At 43.2% G+C, this 18,628-nt stretch overlaps 1 protein-coding gene across 2 annotated transcripts in view; it reads left to right on the forward strand.

Moving 5' to 3' along the window:
• MOB2 (MOB kinase activator 2) overlaps positions 1 to 16,613 on the forward strand; it is an 89,530-nt gene extending 72,917 nt beyond the window's left edge. For both annotated transcript variants that reach the window (XM_077460543.1, XM_077460536.1), the window contains exons 2-5: positions 4,223 to 4,383; positions 5,776 to 5,869; positions 11,986 to 12,110; positions 15,582 to 16,613. In XM_077460543.1, coding sequence (XP_077316669.1) covers positions 4,223 to 4,383; positions 5,776 to 5,869; positions 11,986 to 12,110; positions 15,582 to 15,874 — 673 coding nt within the window. In that variant the 3' untranslated portion in view covers positions 15,875 to 16,613. The remainder of the gene's footprint in view (positions 1 to 4,222; positions 4,384 to 5,775; positions 5,870 to 11,985; positions 12,111 to 15,581) is intronic.
• Positions 16,614 to 18,628: the final 2,015 nt, after the last annotated feature.

The raw sequence follows: 18,628 nt of genomic DNA on the forward strand, positions 1-18,628 counted from the left end.
ATTTCATCCAAAACTAAAAAAAAAGTTTTACATAGTAGGTGAGGTTGAAAAAAGACACAAGTCCATCAAGTCCAACCTGTGGCTTTTTTTACTTTAATGAGTTTTGGGAAATGCTTTTTTAACTGCTTCCCGACCATCTACCGGGGATCTGCCTGTGTAAACAAGGCAGATCTCTGTTCTGACGGTGGAGATCACACAGATCCTGTCTTTCTGCTATGCATGAAGATGGATCTGTGGTTTCCCCCCCATCATACATTCCCCCATACAGTTAGAACACACTTGCAGGGAACACGTTTAACCCCTTTATTGCCCCTGAGGTTAACCCGTTCCCTACCAATGTCATCAGTACAATAACGGTGCATATTTTTAGCACTGATTACTGTAATAATGTCACTGGTTCCAAAAAAAGTGTCAGGTGTCCGATCTGTCCGCCACAGTCCTGTTTTCATAAATTAGTGCCACTGTGTGATGGTTTATTCCTACCTAGCTAATACAGACTTATAGAGACGTAGTTGAGTCCTATGGTGGATGCATGATGGTATGTACATGTTACTGTCAAAGTGACACAAGTATATCCTTAATCTCCAAAAAATAATCCATACTTGGTTGTCTCTTGTATTCGTTTACTTGGGCCAAGCTGGCCCAAAAAAAAACAATTTCCTGTACGAACGGTTGCAGTTGCTTGGCACACTGTATAAAGTATATGAAGCCTCAGCTACATACAGTTCCAGCAGTAGAATGGGGGGAATTCTTTCCTACTCCTGAAAGAAGAGCGAGTCAGACTGAGACACTGAGTGCTGCTCAGCCATTCATGGGCAGCTTTGTATTCTATGAAGAAATTAATAGAATACAAAGCTCCCTGTGAATGGCTGAACAGCACTGAGGCTGACTCAATTTTGTTCCCGGAGGGAGACGAGAAGGTCCCGGTCCCACTGCTGGGACACAGTGCTGCATACTTCCCAACTTTTTGATATGGGAACAAGGAACACCTATTAGCAAAAGTGTGTAGGCATAGGATACACCCCTTGTCATACAAAAAAAAATAGTGCCTTTTTTTTAGTGCCACTATTCCTTTATAGTGGCATCTGAAATTTACAAGTTCAGCAATTAAAGTATAATAATTAAAGGTAAAACCTTTTTTTTTTTTTTTTTTTTTTTTTTTTAAGTTTTGGATATAGTGGAGAGATTAGATTAGAATGCTTGTCGGTTTTTATTGCTGTCTGAACCCCCTGGGGAGATTTACCCTTTCTTACATGAGTGAATTTGCCTTTCATAAATAACCCCCTATGTTCCTATGGTCATAGGACCATGGAGAACAAGCGTAGCCACCCTCTAAGGCCTCATGTGCACCGCTGCTGGTAAACGGACGTTCAGAGGCTGTTCGATGCTTTTTTTCTGCTGCCCCTGAAACTCATCCAGTGTTATCTTATATGTAAATGTACACAGGCTCGTTTAGGGTTTACTTCCTCTTTGTCTCCCTGCAAAGGTAAAGCATAATGGGCTACTATGCATCGCACAGTAGCCCATTAGGTGTCACTTACCCGACACAGGAGCCAGCGATGTCACCGCTGTCCCCTGTAGCATGAATCGTCCATCATCTTTCGGGTATCGCTGCTCCGGCCACTCACAGCGCCGGAGCAGAGATGCCGCCACTCCCGTGCTTGCGCACAGGAGCCGCCACTAACTTCATATCGCTGTTGGCAGCGGCATGCTCAGTGCACCGTAGACAGCGGTGCCTGTCTTTTTCCAAACATCTCCTAAACCGTGTAGGAGATATTTCATGGACCTACAGGTAAGCCTTAATCTAGGCTTGCCTGTATGTCAAAGTGGTCTGTAAGGGTTTACAACCACTTTAAGAATATATACTGGGGGAGGGGGGGGGGGTGCAGGGTTTGTCTCCAGGCTCATGTAGAAATGATGGTGATAATATAGGATGTTTCATAGCTGAATTAGCTTGATATTCATTTATTTAGTACTTAGTCACCAACCCCACATATAATAAGAATTGCCCAGAACAGTAGATAATGATTCAGCCTGGATGTGTCTGTGTCCTATACTCTGTGTACAGTCAGTTGAATATAAGCTGCTTATATGTAAATCTTTTTGCCTGCAGAAAGACTTTTATTGCTGCTTCTTTCCTGTGCTGTTTGCACCTTTTGCTGCCTGCTTCTCTGCCCACCGGGGGCTACTGGTGACGTGACCGTCCCTGTGCCAGCCAGGGTGCTTTAACCCGCCTTTGTCTGAGTTGTCAGCCTTTGCCCGTCTGTTTCCTGTATGTGTTTTTGCTGTGGCTGTGGCATGTATAACATGCCTGGGCACTGCCCCCGTCTCTTCGCCCTCCCCCCTATCTCTGGGATTCAGTGGGAGCTCAGGGATTCCTTTTAAGGCAAAGACTCCTTCGTGAGAACGAGAGTATCGGGAAACCAGACTGGCAAGGGTTCTGCTGGTTTAACCCTGTTCATGACTCTGAATACTGAGAAATTGGCAGACTTGAAATCTTGATAAAAGTTAATTTCCTGCCATGCTGTTTTTATTCCGTCATACCTGAACCCCCCCCCCATCAACTTTTACATAAAGGGTTTTCCTGACATTCATTGATCCCCAGCAACAAGTCGCATTTCACCTTGCAATGTTGTAGAACCTTAAAGAGCAACTGAAGACCATTGCTGGTTGCTGCAGTCTGGGGTGTAAAGAGGAGGAGGTATGTGCTGACACCTTGGACCGCTTGCCATTAGCCGTTATGATGCATTGAAACACTTAGGCTAGTGACAGGTCCTTTTTCAACATAAACTCCTATGTATTGGAAAATCGGCATAGGTTTTATATAGAAGAGCTGTTGAAATACTGAAGTAGTTCTCGCTTCGGCAGGACATATACTAAAATTGGAACAAAGTGTAATCTGTTAAAGCAGAACTTCAGGAAAATGTAAACAGCACAAATTAATGCAGCTCTATGTTTATGAATATATCATTGCATGTATATTTTTTAATGGAAGCAATGCGCACGTACCTCAATTCAGCTCGTCATTAGCCTCATGTGGTCCACTACACAGCAGAGGGAGAAGCAGCACAGGGAGCCAATCAGTGTGCTTACAAAGGACAAACCCAAAGACTTGTAACGGTTTAGACATTCAGAAAGAGGCAGCCTATATGGCCATGTTTGTCTTCTTTTCATGGAGTACTTCTATAAAAATAGAGTCTTCATCAGAGCCATCTTCATCATACAGCAGTGGCCTCCAAACTTTACTGGCCGTTATCCGACCCATGGAGCACTATTTCTTTCACTGACACCAGTGATGGGGTACTATTACTCCCACTAATACAGGTGGTAGGGAGCCACCACTCCTACTGACCACCATCCCTGAGACCATGTTTATTCTGGGCCTGGGACATTTTCCACCCCGACTAGCCTTCTAGCCTAGTAAACAATGGCAGCCCCTTTGTTAAAAAAACATGTCTGTGTTCAGCTCTTTTCCAATACAACATACCGGACATGAAGCGGAAGCCCCCGTTACTTCATTGGAGGGATCACTGGAACCACTCCTGGCGCTTTGCAGTGCAGTATGAATTGGCCGTAAATGTTCACTATTGAAACTGAAATGCATTGAGGCCCCAGCAATACCTGAGTGCGTCTTTATAGCATGTTTTTGGAGAGGCACCATTTGAATGGGCCTCCCTCCACTCCAAAAGCGCACTAAAGAAGCTCATGTACCAAATTTGTAGCACTGAGCCAAGTGCGTTTTGCAATAGCCATTTTTACGCATTTCCTAAATGTGCAAAATGCACTTGCTCAGTGCCAAAATGCTGAGTATTCCCCTTTTTTTTTATTTATTTTTTATTTAAATGATAAAACATGCATGGTTATTCAGGGACCAAGTAGTAAACACAAAGTGGCTCATCCATACATTGGTATCCGTATATTCAAAAAATTGCTTCTGGGCAGTAAAGATGTTTTTGCATCTTTTTACAAAATAAATATTAAAGGAAAAAAAAGTTTTTATGTATTTCCCTGAATGATAACGACGCATTAAAATGTGACACTTCATATTATAGAAGGCCAAACCTGTCTATGGTAAAGTGACCTCATTTTTGTTATACAGAATGATTCGTGTGTTGAATTGACATAATTTGAAAAAAAAAAGTCTGAATTTCCTCCAGTCATAAGGAGTTATTATTTCCTCTAGTTAGTAAAATCGTTAACCTGCCTTCTGTCTTTCCTGCAGAAAATCAAAGGCTAAGCCAAATGGTAAGAAACCAGCCTCCGAAGAGAAGAAGCTGTACCTGGAGCCCGAATACACCCGTGTCCGCGTCACAGACTTTGAATTTAAGCAACTAGTCTCATTACCGCAAGAGATTGACCTCAACGAGTGGATGGCCAGCAACAGTAGGTTTCATTTTCATAACGAGGGTTTCCATGCGTGTATGAAGGAATAACACACAGAGGTTGATCAGATAGCCGGGCAGTCCCATAGAGAAGCACTGTGGGAAACTGGAAAATTGCCAGGTGGACTTTGGTGTGAAACGGCAAGAAAAACAATAAGCAATAAGACTGTTTTCCTTAACATAATCATAAATACCCACAGTAGATATAAGGGGTGTATATCTGATTAGATTTGCAAAGCTAATTGTCCAACAAAACTGCTGTTAAAGTGTGTATATGAGACATAATTGAATGTTTTTCTATTTTCTCTACAGGTTGATTGTTCGTCATTCAATAAAAAAAAAAATAGGGATTCAGGAAAAATACCTATGATTACCATCTCCATCTAGTGGCCCTAATGCAAAAGTTTCTTGAACCACCTTTTTTTTTTTCTTTATATGAATAAATAACACTCAACCTAGTGAGAATATATCCTGAGAACATTACTTTTTGTCCCATTTGCACTGAATGTACTAGTAGTTTGTCTGGATCAATAGCTAAGCAAACTTCTTTTAAAAAAAACACACTATATGTCAGAGTAGTGGTCCCTGTACTACTTTGGTCCGACTTTCATGCGAGTTGAGTTCCATAGACCCCATGTTTACACAGGCATTCCCTGAAATTGCGTGACCTTTAAGTCGCAGCAGTGTGAAAGGGGCCTTACTTTCACCCCCGGTGATCACACACACCACTGCAGCAGCGCTTTGCCGGCGGTATCACGACGCTGCCCCATTGTTTTCAATGGGGAGAAGCTGTAGGCAGGACTTTTTGTGATGCCCTGCCAGCGCAGCACCCCAATGTGAAAGCACTCAGGCTTTCACACTGGCTTTGCAGCTGAGGCTTTTTACAGGCACTATTTTTAGCGCTGTAGCACCTTAAAAACGAAAGGGGTCCTAGACTGCTTTCACACTGAAAGTGCCAGCTGTTAGCGCTAAAGCGCCACTCGTTTTAGCGCTGTTTTTCGGCTCTGCTTTTAACCCCCAAAAAGGTTAAAAACTCCAGTTTTGCGACGCTTTGAAAGTGCTGCCCATTCATTCCAATGGGCAGGGAGTTTTGGGAGCGCTAAATACAGCGCTCCCAGCTCACCCCAAAGATGCTAATTGCAGGACTTTTCGGAACGTCCCACAAGCGCACCGCCCGAGTGTGAAAAGTCACACTGAAATGAATGGGAGTCCGTTTTCAGGCGCATAGCAGAGGCTATTTCCATCGCTAAAGCGCCTGAAAACCGCCCCAGTGTGAAAGGGGTCTTAAACAAGAATTCATAAAAGCTTATTTAGAAATGTAGATGATATAATATTTTATAGTTGTTCTTGTGTGTTATCAGTTTATAATGTAGCTGCTGTTTTTCCATTTCAGTTACCACTTTCTTTAACCACATCAACCTTCAGTACAGCACCATCTCAGAGTTCTGCACAGGCGAGACTTGCCAGACTATGGCTGCCTGCAACACGTAAGTTTACAGCTAGAGAGAGGGTATGGCTGCCTGCCTTAGGGGCTCTTTACTGCTCTGTATGTTCTCACTAGCAAGCTAAAGCAGTACTAGACCACATCATACATACATAACACTCAGCTAGACTGGTTGCAATGATCTATAGTGCCCAAACATTAATATTTTGTGTTTAGCTTCTCTAATAAAATCTCCCATGTGTCACATGCAATCATTAAAAAAAAAAAAGAATACTGCTGCACTCCAAATACCATATTTATCGGTGTATAACACACACCTCAACTTTAAGAGGGAAGTTTCATTAAAAAAAACTTACATTTTAAAATGAGGGTCAGTGCCTATCAATGCAGCCTCACCAGTGCCTATCAATGCAGCCTCACCAGTGCCCATCAATGCAGCCTGATCTATGCCCATGTGCAGCCTCTAATATGTCCATTATTGCAGCCTGTATAGTACACATCTGCAGCCTCTAATGTGCCCATTATTGCAGTGTTAGTGCCCATCTGCAGCCTCTAACACGCCCATCATTGCAGCCTGTTTAGTATCCATCTGCAGACTCGCCTTTGCCGATGATTGATTGTAGCCGCGCCAGTGCTGGATTACACAGATCTGCGATCTCCTGTCACCTAGTGACACAATATATACAAATTACAGCTGCTGCAATCGCCAAATATGTTCCCACATCCACAGTACAATCAATGAAATGTGTGTTTGTGCTGCCTCAATAATATGGTGAGGTGATAACAGAAAAGTGACTCTCCATAAAGCCATGTGTGTTGGTGGTGTAATATGTAGAGGTTGAGCCTGGCGCGGGCTTAATCACCGGATAACATGAGATGCTGGTTTTTATTACATGCTTGTTTCATATCTAATAAATGTGAGTGCATTTTATGAAATGGGTTCTGTGCAGTTTGTTGAGCTTATTAACCTGGATTCTGCACTATTGAAAGCTGTCTTTTCTGTTTATTGCCTATGACCTACTTGTGAGCTGTGGAGCCATTTTGGAGAAGGCATCTCATCGGTCTTCAGGGAACCTGAACATCAGAGTTTGGTTCAACAGATTTGACCTGCTTTTGTGCTTTGTTGACCCCTTTGAGGTCTTTAATGAGGGTGTGCTTGCACTTCACCTGGTGAAAGGAGCACAAGTTGGAAATTGCACAAACACTATGGTGTCATCACTATGAAGCACTATATGAAATAAAGACTTTCTGTATTGCACAACTTAAAAGAAGCCTTATTATTCATATTATATTGTATTGAACTTTTTAGTATTACTTTTCTATTCGCCCCCCCCCCCCCCCAAAAAAAAATCGGGTCTTATATTAATTTTGGCTACAAAAAACACACTAGGACTTATTTTCAGGGAATGTCTTATTTATTTACAGTATGTACAATGAAGATCTTAAAGTGGTTGTAACCCTAAAAAATATCCTGATCCTTTTAAAGCATGATAGACAGCACTGTGCTTGTGCTGTGACATTTACCCCTCTCTGTATATTAAAAAAAAAAACCTGGAATAAAACAATAAAATGTTATTTTAAAGTTCCTGTGTCCCCTGTCTTCTCAGCTCAGGAGTCGTCATTATGACATTCTGTAATCCCAAAAATAAACCTTTGTTAAAGTCATTGTAAAATTATGTAAACTGTTTTGTAAAAAGATTATATAATGTGCAGTGTGTCTCCTTGTGTTACTTTATTTACAGCACCGCTGGGCGCTCACGTGACCCACCGGAGCTCTTCTTCCCCGCTCCGAATACTGCAAAGGGATGGGCAAAGATCCCCACTGCCGGGAGGAGAGGAGAAGGTGCTGTAAATAAGGTATTTCTTTATGGTACATCATGGGACACAGAGCCATAGTATTAACTTAATGAGTATATAGGCACAATCAAGTGATAGACACTGGTATACTCAATACAGGAAGTTCACTCCCCTATATAACCCCTCCTCCTACCAGGAGTAGATCAGGTTTTTCACTAGTGTCTAAGTTGTTGGTCAAGAGTGAAGATGTGCTCTGAAGAGCTCCAGGAGGAATCCTTGCTGGATTTAAATAGCCTCCATAGACCGGATCCATCCAAAGGTCCACTGAGGCCAAAGTGGATGGTGCCCGGGCCTCGTATCCGAAGCACGAGATTTTGCCTGTAACACCTCTCTTTGTAGGGCTGGACCCCGGGGACCCAAGGCTTTGGTCATGCTACGTTGCCTAAAAGCTTTCCCTGGTGGGGTGCTTTTATAGGTTCAAGTAAGTGGAACCCCGATAAAAAGGGACCAGGTACTTGAAGGTTTGCTAAACGCAGCCCGCCGTGATGGGTGAAGGTTGGATTGACTGTTAAATCAGCAAATCCTGCGGCGGGAATAAGTTAAGGGAAGAAACTTGCCTACTAAAAGTCCACCTATGATTTCTTCTTTAAGGGAGTAAATGTTGTCATGCCTTAAATCTCCACTAGAGAGAGTATATGCACATACCTTAATCTGTTGTCTTCACTGTAAGCCCAGCGTCAGTCTGTGTGTAGCGACAGCAGCTTGCACAGAGGGATTTCTCTCCAAGTAAGAGACTTGCTGATGCTTTTTTTTCTCCCCCCGGAAGGGATTAGTGGGTTAGGGAAACATCAGTGGTGTGCGGAGGTCCCGAAAATTGCTCCCACAGTTGTTCTCTCTGCTTGCTGGTGACATGGGCTTTACCCCCAGACGCCTGCAGGGCCTGGAAGGAAGATCAGCGGCTTTTAATCACATACTCCATTCAAGTGGATAGGAAGCGTGCTAGATCCCCTTCTCCCACCTTAGACCCTTTGCCAGGGGAACAGTGGGCACAGGATAAGGTGTTATCCTTGGGCGATCAAGAGGAAAGGCAAACCGATGACTCCTCTGCAGAGGAAACAACGGTAGATGAACCCTTTTCAGCCTCACAATCTGAGAAGTGGCTGGTACAATCTCTTACAGAGATGGTTCATTCTACTTTCATGCTACCCCTAATGGAGTCTGCTGAAATCTGTTTCTTCCTTTGGTTCCTTAAAACCTTCAAAGGCTTTGCATACGTTTCCTGTCCATGCATTACTAGAACAGCTTATTTATGCTGAATGGGATCACCCGGATAAGCATTTTCTTCCTCCAAAGAGATTTTCAGTTCTCTATCCTATGGAGGAGAAATTCACCAAAAAATGGAAGGTACCAGCAATGCGATTTCTAGTGTGAATAAAAGTCTAACTTGTCCAGTAGACAATGCACAAATGCTTAAGGACCCAACAGATAAAAGTTTGAAATTCCTGTTTAAATTCGATTTTTCTTTGGCAGGCGCCGTTACTCAGCCTGCAGTCACTGCAATAGGCTTCTGTCAATCCCTAAAGGACCAATTTAGACAGGCCCTTAAAGAGGTTCCTGCACAAACAGCCCGGGATTTGGCCGAACTACCAAAAGCATTATGCTTTGCCATAGATGCCATTAAAGATTCTATTCACCAGGCGCCCCGCCTCACGCTTCTGCTAGTACACATGCGTAGAATCCTGTGGGTAAATTGGTCAGCCGAAAAAACATGTAAAAAGCTCCTGACTGGGTTCTCTTTTCATGGGAATTGGCTATTTGGGAGTGATTTGGACAAATGCATCCAAACAATTTCTAATGGGAAAAGTACTCTTTTACCAGTCAAAAGAAAGTATAAATGCCCTTCATTTAAACGGGCTCTTTCTCCTGTGTCAGGGGCCTCTAGGCAGTGGCGACGGCCTCCGCTGTCAGACTCTAGAGGAAAACCTCATGATCAGGCCCAGGCTCTAAAGAAGTCTTGGGGCCGGAAACCTGCAAAGCAGAATCCTAAAGCCTCATTATGAAGGGGTGCCCCCCCATGCCAGTTTGGAGGGGGAAGATGATGATGCCACAGCTGTGGTCTATATCGATCACCAAGTGGGCACCAAGAGTCTCTCAGCACAGAGAGAGGTGAACCGTATTCTAACTTGGGCAGATAGGAATGTTCCGTGCCTATCGGCAGTCTTCATTCTGGGAGTAGAGAATTGACAGGCGGACTACCTGAGTCACCAGAAATTATTCCTGGGGGAATGGTCTCTTCACCCGACATTTTTCAGGGTGTTTGCCAAAGATGGGGGACTCCTGACGTACATCTTCTAACGTCCAGATTCAACATGTAGTTGGTCAACTGTGTCCAGGACAAGGAATCCAATCGCATGTGGAACAGATGCGTTGGTGACCCCCGTGCGATCAATTCTCACTGATCTATGCATTTCCCCCTATTCAGTTGCTGCCTAGACTTCTTCTTTGCAGGATCAAGCTGAAAAGAAAGCCGGCAATTCTGGTAGCACCAGCATGGCCCAGAAGGTCATGGTATGCAGAAATCGTAAAGATGGCAATGGAGGGTCCATGATCTCTTCCACTACAGCCAGACCTACTCTCACAGGGGCCGATATTCCATCCTACCTTGCGAATGCAAAATTTTAATGGCAATGACAATTTTATTGTCTATTGAAACCCACGTTCTGAAGAAACGTGGGCTTTCCGGCTCAGTTATCTTTAGGAAGCCAGCTTCCAGAACTATATATTATAGAGTCTGGAGGGCTTATGGTTTCCTGGTGTGAATCCAAGGGTTGGCACCCTCGGAGACATATAATAGGCAGAATTCTTGCCTTTCTACAATTAGGGGTAGAGATGACGTTGTCCTTGAGTACTATTAAGGGCCAAGTCTCTGCTTTATCTGTCTTATTTCAAAGACCGCTTGCTACACATTCTTTAGTCCGAGGTTTTATGCAAGGGGTGATGTGGCTTAATACGCCAGTCAAACCTCCTTTGAACTCTTGTTTTGTCAGTGTTAAAATAACTGCCATTTGAACCGATGCAACATATTCCCTTAGTCCTTCTGACAAGGAAGATGGTATTTTTGGTTGCTATATCCTCAGCAAGGAGGGTTTTGGAATTTGCTGCTCTTTCTTGTAAAGAGCTATATTTGATTATTCATGAGGACAGAGTTGTGTTGCTCCCTCGTCCAGGTTTTTTACCAAAAGTGGTCTCAGGTTTCCACCTGAACCAAGACATTATCTTGCCATCATTTTTTGCAAAACCATGTTCCATGGAAGAAAAGTCACTACATTGTCTTGATGTGATGAGAGCAGTCAGTCTATTTAAAGATGACTGCTCAGATTCGGAAGACTGATGTCTTATTTATTATGCCAGAGGATCCTAAGAAAGGACAGACGGCATCAAAATCCACTGTCGCTAAGTGGATTCAGCAAGTTATAATTCAGACTTAGAATTTTAAGGGGTAAGATTCCCCCTTTTCAAGTCAAAGCGCACTCTACCCGGTTGGTCAGTGCTCCTTGGGCAGAGCGTCACCAGGCCTCCATGGCTCAGATCTGTATGGCCGCTACTTGGTCTTCATTGCATACATTCACCAAGTTTTTTCAAGTGGATGTAAGGAGGTATGAGGATATTGCCTTTGGATGCAGTGTGCTGCAGGCAGCAGTATTGGTCCTTAAGTCTAGGGGTTGTGTCTCCCTCCCCTCAAATAGCATTGCTATGGGATGTGCCATTAAGTTAATACTACGGCTCTGTGTCCCATGATGTACGAAACAGCTTAACAGCTTACCTGTAAAATCCTTTTCTTCAAGTACATCATGGGACACAGAGGCCCCTCCCCTCTTTTTGGGGCTTAAGTATATTGCTTTGCTACGGAAACTGTGGTAGTCCTGGTAGGAGGAGGGGTTATATAGAGGAGTGAACTTCCTGTATTGGGTATACAAGTGTCCATCGCCTGAAGGTGTCTGTATACCCATTAAGTTAATACCATGGTTCTGTGTCCCATGATGTACTCCCAAGAAAATAATTTTACAGGTAAGCTGTTATAAAAATCCTATTTTTCCAAAATAGTTACAAAAGGAGACGCACTGCACATTTTAAAATCTTTTGTAACGGATTACATGTTTTTACAAGAACTTTAACTAGGGCTTATTTTTGGGATAGGGGAACAGGGTATGTTTTCAGTTGAGCTGGAGAATTACTGACCAGCAGAAGGTAAACGGTTTACTGAATGCTGTCAGTAGTCACACACTGATATATGTAAAGACTAGAGTGGGGTGATTGATGCAAGCATGCTAATTTGTAAATTAAACGTATTCCTCGTTACAGACAGTACTACTGGTATGATGAGCGGGGGAAGAAGATAAAATGTACAGCTCCTCAGTACATTGACTTTGTTATGAGTTCTGTACAGAAATTGGTGACGGACGAGGATATCTTCCCCACCAAATACGGTGAGTGACTACACAAGGGGTAAAGTATGGTGTGAAGCCATTGATGACTTTTTACAAGTAAGAAATGCAAACTCAATTCCCATGAATACATGTTTGGTCTTTTTCGTGTGTGAAACAGTTTGACCCACTTAGTAATAGAGCCAGTCGATTTTCAAACTAGGGGAAGGAGAGGCATCACAAGGATCAAATAAGTTATGCTGCTGTATGCATTGGCTAACAAGGAGCTTACTGATCAGAGAAAAGAGTGGTGTAACAGTGAGAGGAGTTTATCAATCTGCTACTTCTCTTTTCATTGTCCAGTCTGTGGGAAGGACAGGCCCTTAACCATGTGTTAATTAAAGCGGGAGTTCCACACATTTTTTAGTTTATTAAAAGTCAGCAGCTACAAAAAGTGTAGCTGCTGACTTTTAATAAACAGACCCTCACCTGTCCCACGGACCAGCAATGCGGCTGCCCGGAGCCTCGCTCCTCCCCCCCTCCTCTCCTCCGTCATAGCCACTGTGGGCACCCAGCCGTGACAGCTTTCGGCTTCACGGCAGGGCGTGCACTGCACATGCACGAGTCTTGCTGCGCTTTGCTATTGGCCAGACAATCTTCTGGGACCTGTCATGTGTCCCAGAACATTGCTGGCAGGGAGGGGCTGCCTAGGGGGAGAGGCTAAAACTAAGTACCCAACCCCCCAAAAAAATGACATGTCATATTTGGCATGTCAGGGGGTGAGAAGTGCTTAAAGTGGAAGTTCCACTTTTGGGTGGAACTCCACCTTTAAAGCGGGGTTCCACCCTAAAGTGGAACTTCCGCTGATCGGAACCCTCCCCCCCTCCGGTGTCACAATTGGCACCTTACAGGGGGGAGGGGGGTGGAGATGCCTGTCAAAGACAGGTATTTACACCCACTTCCGGGCATAGACTCCCGTGGGAGTCTATGTCATTTCCTGCCCTGCCGCGCTATCTGCTGGGACACACACGGGTCCCAGTGACAGCGTGGAGAATTCCTATTGCGCTGCGCGACTCGCGCATGCGCAGTAGGGAACTGGGAAGTGAAGCCGATTCGCTTCACTTCCTGATTCCCTCACCTAGAATGGTGGCGGCAGCAGCCGAGAGCCGAGCGATCGATCGGCCTCGGCTGCCGGCATCGCTGGAACCCGGGACAGGTGAGTGTCCATTTATTAAAAGTCAGCAGCTGTAGTATTTATAGCTGCTGGCTTTTAATATATATTTTTTTTTTTTAGGTGGAATTCCTCTTTAAGTGATGCAGAAACAAATTGGTTCCCCCTATCCTGCAAGGTACTACTGTACAGCCCATGGGCTGTGTAGTTTTTAAAAATGGATTGATAAAAATGCAAACCTTTTAGCAGTTAAAGCCACTCCCATATATGTGTCCAATCTTTGTATTTGACTGGAGATTAGCTTTAATCTGAGCTTCATCTAAATTATAAATGCTTGTAGTAATAATTATATGGTTAACTCCATGAGGGTTTTCCATAAAGGATTATGGCTCAATATTTCTCTAAAGGACTGTAGAATGTGTGCATATGTTAATTCTCTAAAACAAAAAGACAAGACTGCCACCTTTTTGAATAAAGATGAATTCTAGGTATGGTATATTTTTATACATTTACATATGTCCAGCTGAAAGGCTGACCTCCTGTGTTCACAAATCATCAGCCCGGCCGCTCAACACAGGAAATGGAAGCAAATGGAGATCACTGAATTAGCCATGTCTGCTACAGTGATCTCCAGCTTCCAGGGGTTTCAGTGAGGTATGGTATATACATAGTTATGTTGGTCCAAGCTGGATCATTGTAACTATCTAAAAATTTGTCATGCCTAGAATTATTCTTCAAAAGCTGAACTCCAGGAATTCAGCTACTTTGATAATAGTGCAGGCACACCATTAAGTCTAACCAGGTGCATGCCACCTCATGGACTTCTTCAATAAGATCTGACAGTTTTATGGCGCTCCTGGAGGATTCACTCTAAGAGTAGAGACACTATTTTCACACACATCATCTTTGCCAACTCCTCTCCTGCTGTCCATTCATAAGAAGCCTTTGTGTTTTGTGAAAGAGTTTACATAATATTCTGTGAATGGGCAGCAGAGGGGAAAGGCAGGCAGAGCAGCTGCATGTGACTGCTTCTGAAAGACCTAAGAACAGAAGGTCCAGTGTTGGAGCTCTAGAACTATAGTGATAACTTTTCTTCGGAACTTGCATAAAACGGTCAGGTGTAAATTAAAGAGCTTGGTCCACAAGGTGGCATGCACTTCATCGTGCTTAACCCAGAGTGTGCCGCCATATTTATCACAGTGGCTGAATTCCTGGAGTTCAGCTTTAAAAGAATTTGGTAACCGTGTTGCTCCAGATGAGCAGAAACAAGGAGGAAGACAACAAAAAGGCGGATTAAAAGCCATGAGCGAGATCTTTTAAGGGTAGTATTCAGTTGAATGTATGAGAAATGTAAGTCAAAAAGTACAGTAAGCTTATACTTGCATTCATATGGCTGTTTGATACCCATCCTGGGGTCAGACAACCTATTTCAGCACTTGTGGAGAATATGACTGTCTCCATGCATAGTATGAGTGGCAACACTTGATGTTTATCGGGGTTTTCGGGAAATTCTTGCACCACGGTAGGCTGCTATCTTTTCCGGTGAAATAAGGCCCCAAAATGGAACCAATGTGTGGCCAGCAGAGGCATCCATTCAATAAAAAGGTTCTTCCAAGTTACACGTTTGTAATAAAAAAAGCATACTCTGGGCTGAAGGTATTCACACAGATCCCACGCACTTAGGTAGGGTTCACACCGGTGCAAACACAGGCATCGCATGTGCTTCACACCACATTTGTGTGCAGATCACGTGATGTCTGTGTGACGCAAATTCAGCCATACAGTTTTTATGGCTGAATTTGCATCCTTATCGAACCAAAATGGTACAGGGCCTTTTTTCAATCCACACTGGAATCCGATCACATGGGTGTTCACACTCATGCGATCCAATTCCTGTACCATTTCACAGTTCACACTGCGACCTGTGGACTGATCTAGGGGTGTTCTCAACTTTACATTGACACCCGCAGCGGTTCGCAGATGTCAGTGTAACCCACACAGGATTCGCAGGGTTTCCCGCATCACACCAGTGGGAAACCAGCCTAAAGTGTACTCTACACCTTTTCCTAATGAAGTTGCCACTAAAGAGCATGAAACTCATTGCTGGTGTTTTACTTTTTTTATGATTAATAAACGCCAACCTTCCTGAAGAATCCACTTGGAAGCACCTTTTTTATTGAATAGGCGCCTCTGCTGACCACACTCTGGTTCCATTTTGAGGCCTTAATCAATTTAAAAGAATTAGTAAGGTAAAGTAAAAAATTCTGAAATGCACCACTAATATGTGATTGTTTTTGCATTAGATTATCTTGTAGTACTTTCACCATTTTGTTTCAAAGTTGGTCTTTCTTTTTATTTTGCAGGCAGGGAATTTCCAAGCTCTTTTGACTCCTTGGTGAAAAAGATCTGCAGATACCTATTCCATGTTGTTGCTCACATTTATTCAGCGCATTTCAAAGAGATCGTTGCAATGGAGCTACATGGACATTTAAACACTCTGTTTATTCATTTCCTCCTGTTTGTGCGGGAGTTTAATCTACTGGACACCAAGGAGACGGCCATCCTGGACGACCTGTCTGAAATGCTCTTCTCAGAGGACAGCAGGGAGGCAGCAGGGGCCACAGGAGGGGCACAGAACCATGTGAAGGAGAGATGAGTTCTCCACCACAATGTCCCGCTTCCTTTCCTTCCACTGCCCCCTCCCAGCGTGCCCTAACCCCTATAAAGAGCTGGCTAAGCTCCCAGCTCAAAGCACAGGGGAAACGGGGTTATAGGAACTGCGCTGCCAGTTTTGGAGGTGGGGGAGGGCCCTGCCTGCATTACCCCAGCCTGAAGGGGAGCAGACCTCGCTCTTATCTTTAGCAGGACGTTGCACCGAGTATCACCTTATTTTTATTTGTGTCTTGAGGTTTTTTTTTTTTTTCGTTTTTGTTTTTTTTCTCCCTCGTTTCTTTTATGACCTTCCCCCTCATTCTTTTCTTTCCCTCTCCTTTTTTATTTTCCTTCTTTTCTGACTCCTCCCTTTTTCTTTTTATGGGTGGCACTGCCGTTACTGGCTTAATTCTATTATCCTAATGAGAGAAAATATTTGCGTTTTTATTTTATTTTGCCGTGGCTTTGGAGGAATGTTTGAAGCACCTCAGTGGGCGGGGGGTGAGACGAGGGCAGGATGGACTGTCAGAGTGGAGAATCGGTCACGTGTCGTCCCTTGCTCTGGAATGAATAGAGACTCCTGTGTCACCATCCGATATGGTTATCGGCTCTCCCTCCCTCGCTCTTTTGGAGGAATGCTGGGTGCTCACCCCTCAATGGGGTGGAATAATAATGTTGGCTTCTTTTAGTTTATCTGTTAAATAATGATGATAATAATATTAATAATAAAACAGATTCTATCAGCTTGTGGAGTTGAGTTTCTGTTTTGTATGGAAACAGAAAATTTGCCATTGGAATCCCTAAAAAAAACAAATAGTGTTGGATTGGTCTTGAGTCATTGTTAATACTGGCCATACATAAGGAAATTACCAGGCAATTTTCATCACCTGCCACTAACCGTTGCTTTTTAGATTGAATTTTTATCTGCTCAGTGGTTTGCACATTGTGATTGGAATTACCTGGGAATTTCTGTGTATATATATATATATATATATACAAGCCTTTGAGTGTTTCACTTTAAAGTGGTTGTAACCCAATGTGAAAAAAAAAAAAAACTAACACCTGCAAGACAAAGGCATAATGAGCTAGTATGCAAAGCATGCTAGCTCATTATGTAATACTCGCCTTAGATCGAAGCCCTCACTGCGGTGCCCATAAACGGCACTGCCCGGCGACTTCACTCCCGTGGGTTACTTCTGGGTATCACAGTTCCGGCGCTGTGATCGACCGGTGCCACAATGACGTCACGCCCGCGCATGTGCGCAGAAGCTGCCGGTAACAGCACAGTCTAACTGAAGCAACAGAATGTACGTGCCGTGCCGATGACATTGACTTATGCAAATACAGAAGATATCTCCTAAACCGTGCAGGTTTAGTAGCTATCCTGGGTAGGTACAGGTAAGCCTTATTATAGGCTTCCCTGTAGCAAAAAGTGGTCTGTAAGGGTTTACAACCACTTTAAAGAAATCCTGATATCTTTTTCCCCTACAGGTCAAGTGCTTGTCTCTAGTTATACTCCTTTTTCCTCAATGTCCTCACAGCTTTTGCCTCCTCCACAGCGGACACTGAAACCTGAGGTGTCATCTGGTGTTGGAGAAGCCATGACCTCTCGGGTCATGGGGGGAGCTCTTTGCAAACACACTGTCGCTTTGGCCTCAATAGGAAAAGTGACCGTGACTCTTTAAAATAAGATCAGAGTAGGATTTTTGAGTATAATGTGTCTCTCTAAACTTCTAGATTAAGGCACCTTTCCCAACAGATCATCTGTTTACATTTGCATCCGTTCAGTTCTGTTTTTTAAACTGAACATCCAACGTCCAGATTCACATCCATTCAGTTTATCTCTGTTTTTAGGCAGGAAACCTTTTTATGTTTATACAATTGTCACCTCTAAAGGGGTTTCTGCAACAACAACAACAAAAAAAAAAAAAAAACGGATGTAAACTGTACTGATGTGAAATGAACTGAAAGCAGATGTGCAAACTTATGTAATCTGTATCCATTGTCATCAGTTTTTCCTTGACAAGAAACGTGACTGAACGGATGACACTCGTGTGAAAGGGGCCTTAGTTCTTGGTGCAAATTCATTGAGCACATTGGGAAAGTAAAACTCTGGTGTGTTAGGAGCAGCAGCAAAAATAAGTTTGCCAACAGGTGAGTTTGCACTTTATTCCAGTACTTTTGTGTAACAGGACACAGCCACCATACAATGAAAGAAATGTACAAGTAGAACAACATACTTGAAGCATTTAGTTCGCAGCATTTAAAATAGGTCTGCTGTATATTTAAAAGCAATGAATATATTTAAATTGTGCTGGGTTATATGCCACACTTATAACATCTGCAAGCAATGCGTCTTCTACTTTATCCCAAGATTTTGACGTCAGAGATGGTATATGCTTGGAGATTGTTGGAGATTCTAAAGCAAAAACATTCAGCTAGTATAGTTGCTAGTGGCCTTATAGGCTTGTAGATACTTTTTTGCCAAGTCTGAACTACATAGAACTGTCTTTAAGAGAACACATTTGAATTCAGAAAATAAAGAGCTAAACTGGGATTGTACAGCATGATTTAATAAAACGTATTTGATGCTTTTGTTTTGTTTTTCTGTGTGTTTTTTTATTTTAATATAGACATTATGAAGACTTTTTTAAAACTGGTGCATATAACCCGCTTCGTGACCAATCAAAAAGGGTCCTGAGGTTTGCATAGTTCCATAATTGCTTAGATAAGCCAAGGGACATTCTAGATTGGATCA

This window comes from Lithobates pipiens, unplaced genomic scaffold (genome assembly GCF_037356315.1).
Source record: "Lithobates pipiens isolate NorthernLeopardFrog02 unplaced genomic scaffold, aLitPip1_a1.2 Scaffold_10, whole genome shotgun sequence".
Classification (NCBI taxonomy): domain Eukaryota; kingdom Metazoa; phylum Chordata; class Amphibia; order Anura; family Ranidae; genus Lithobates; species Lithobates pipiens.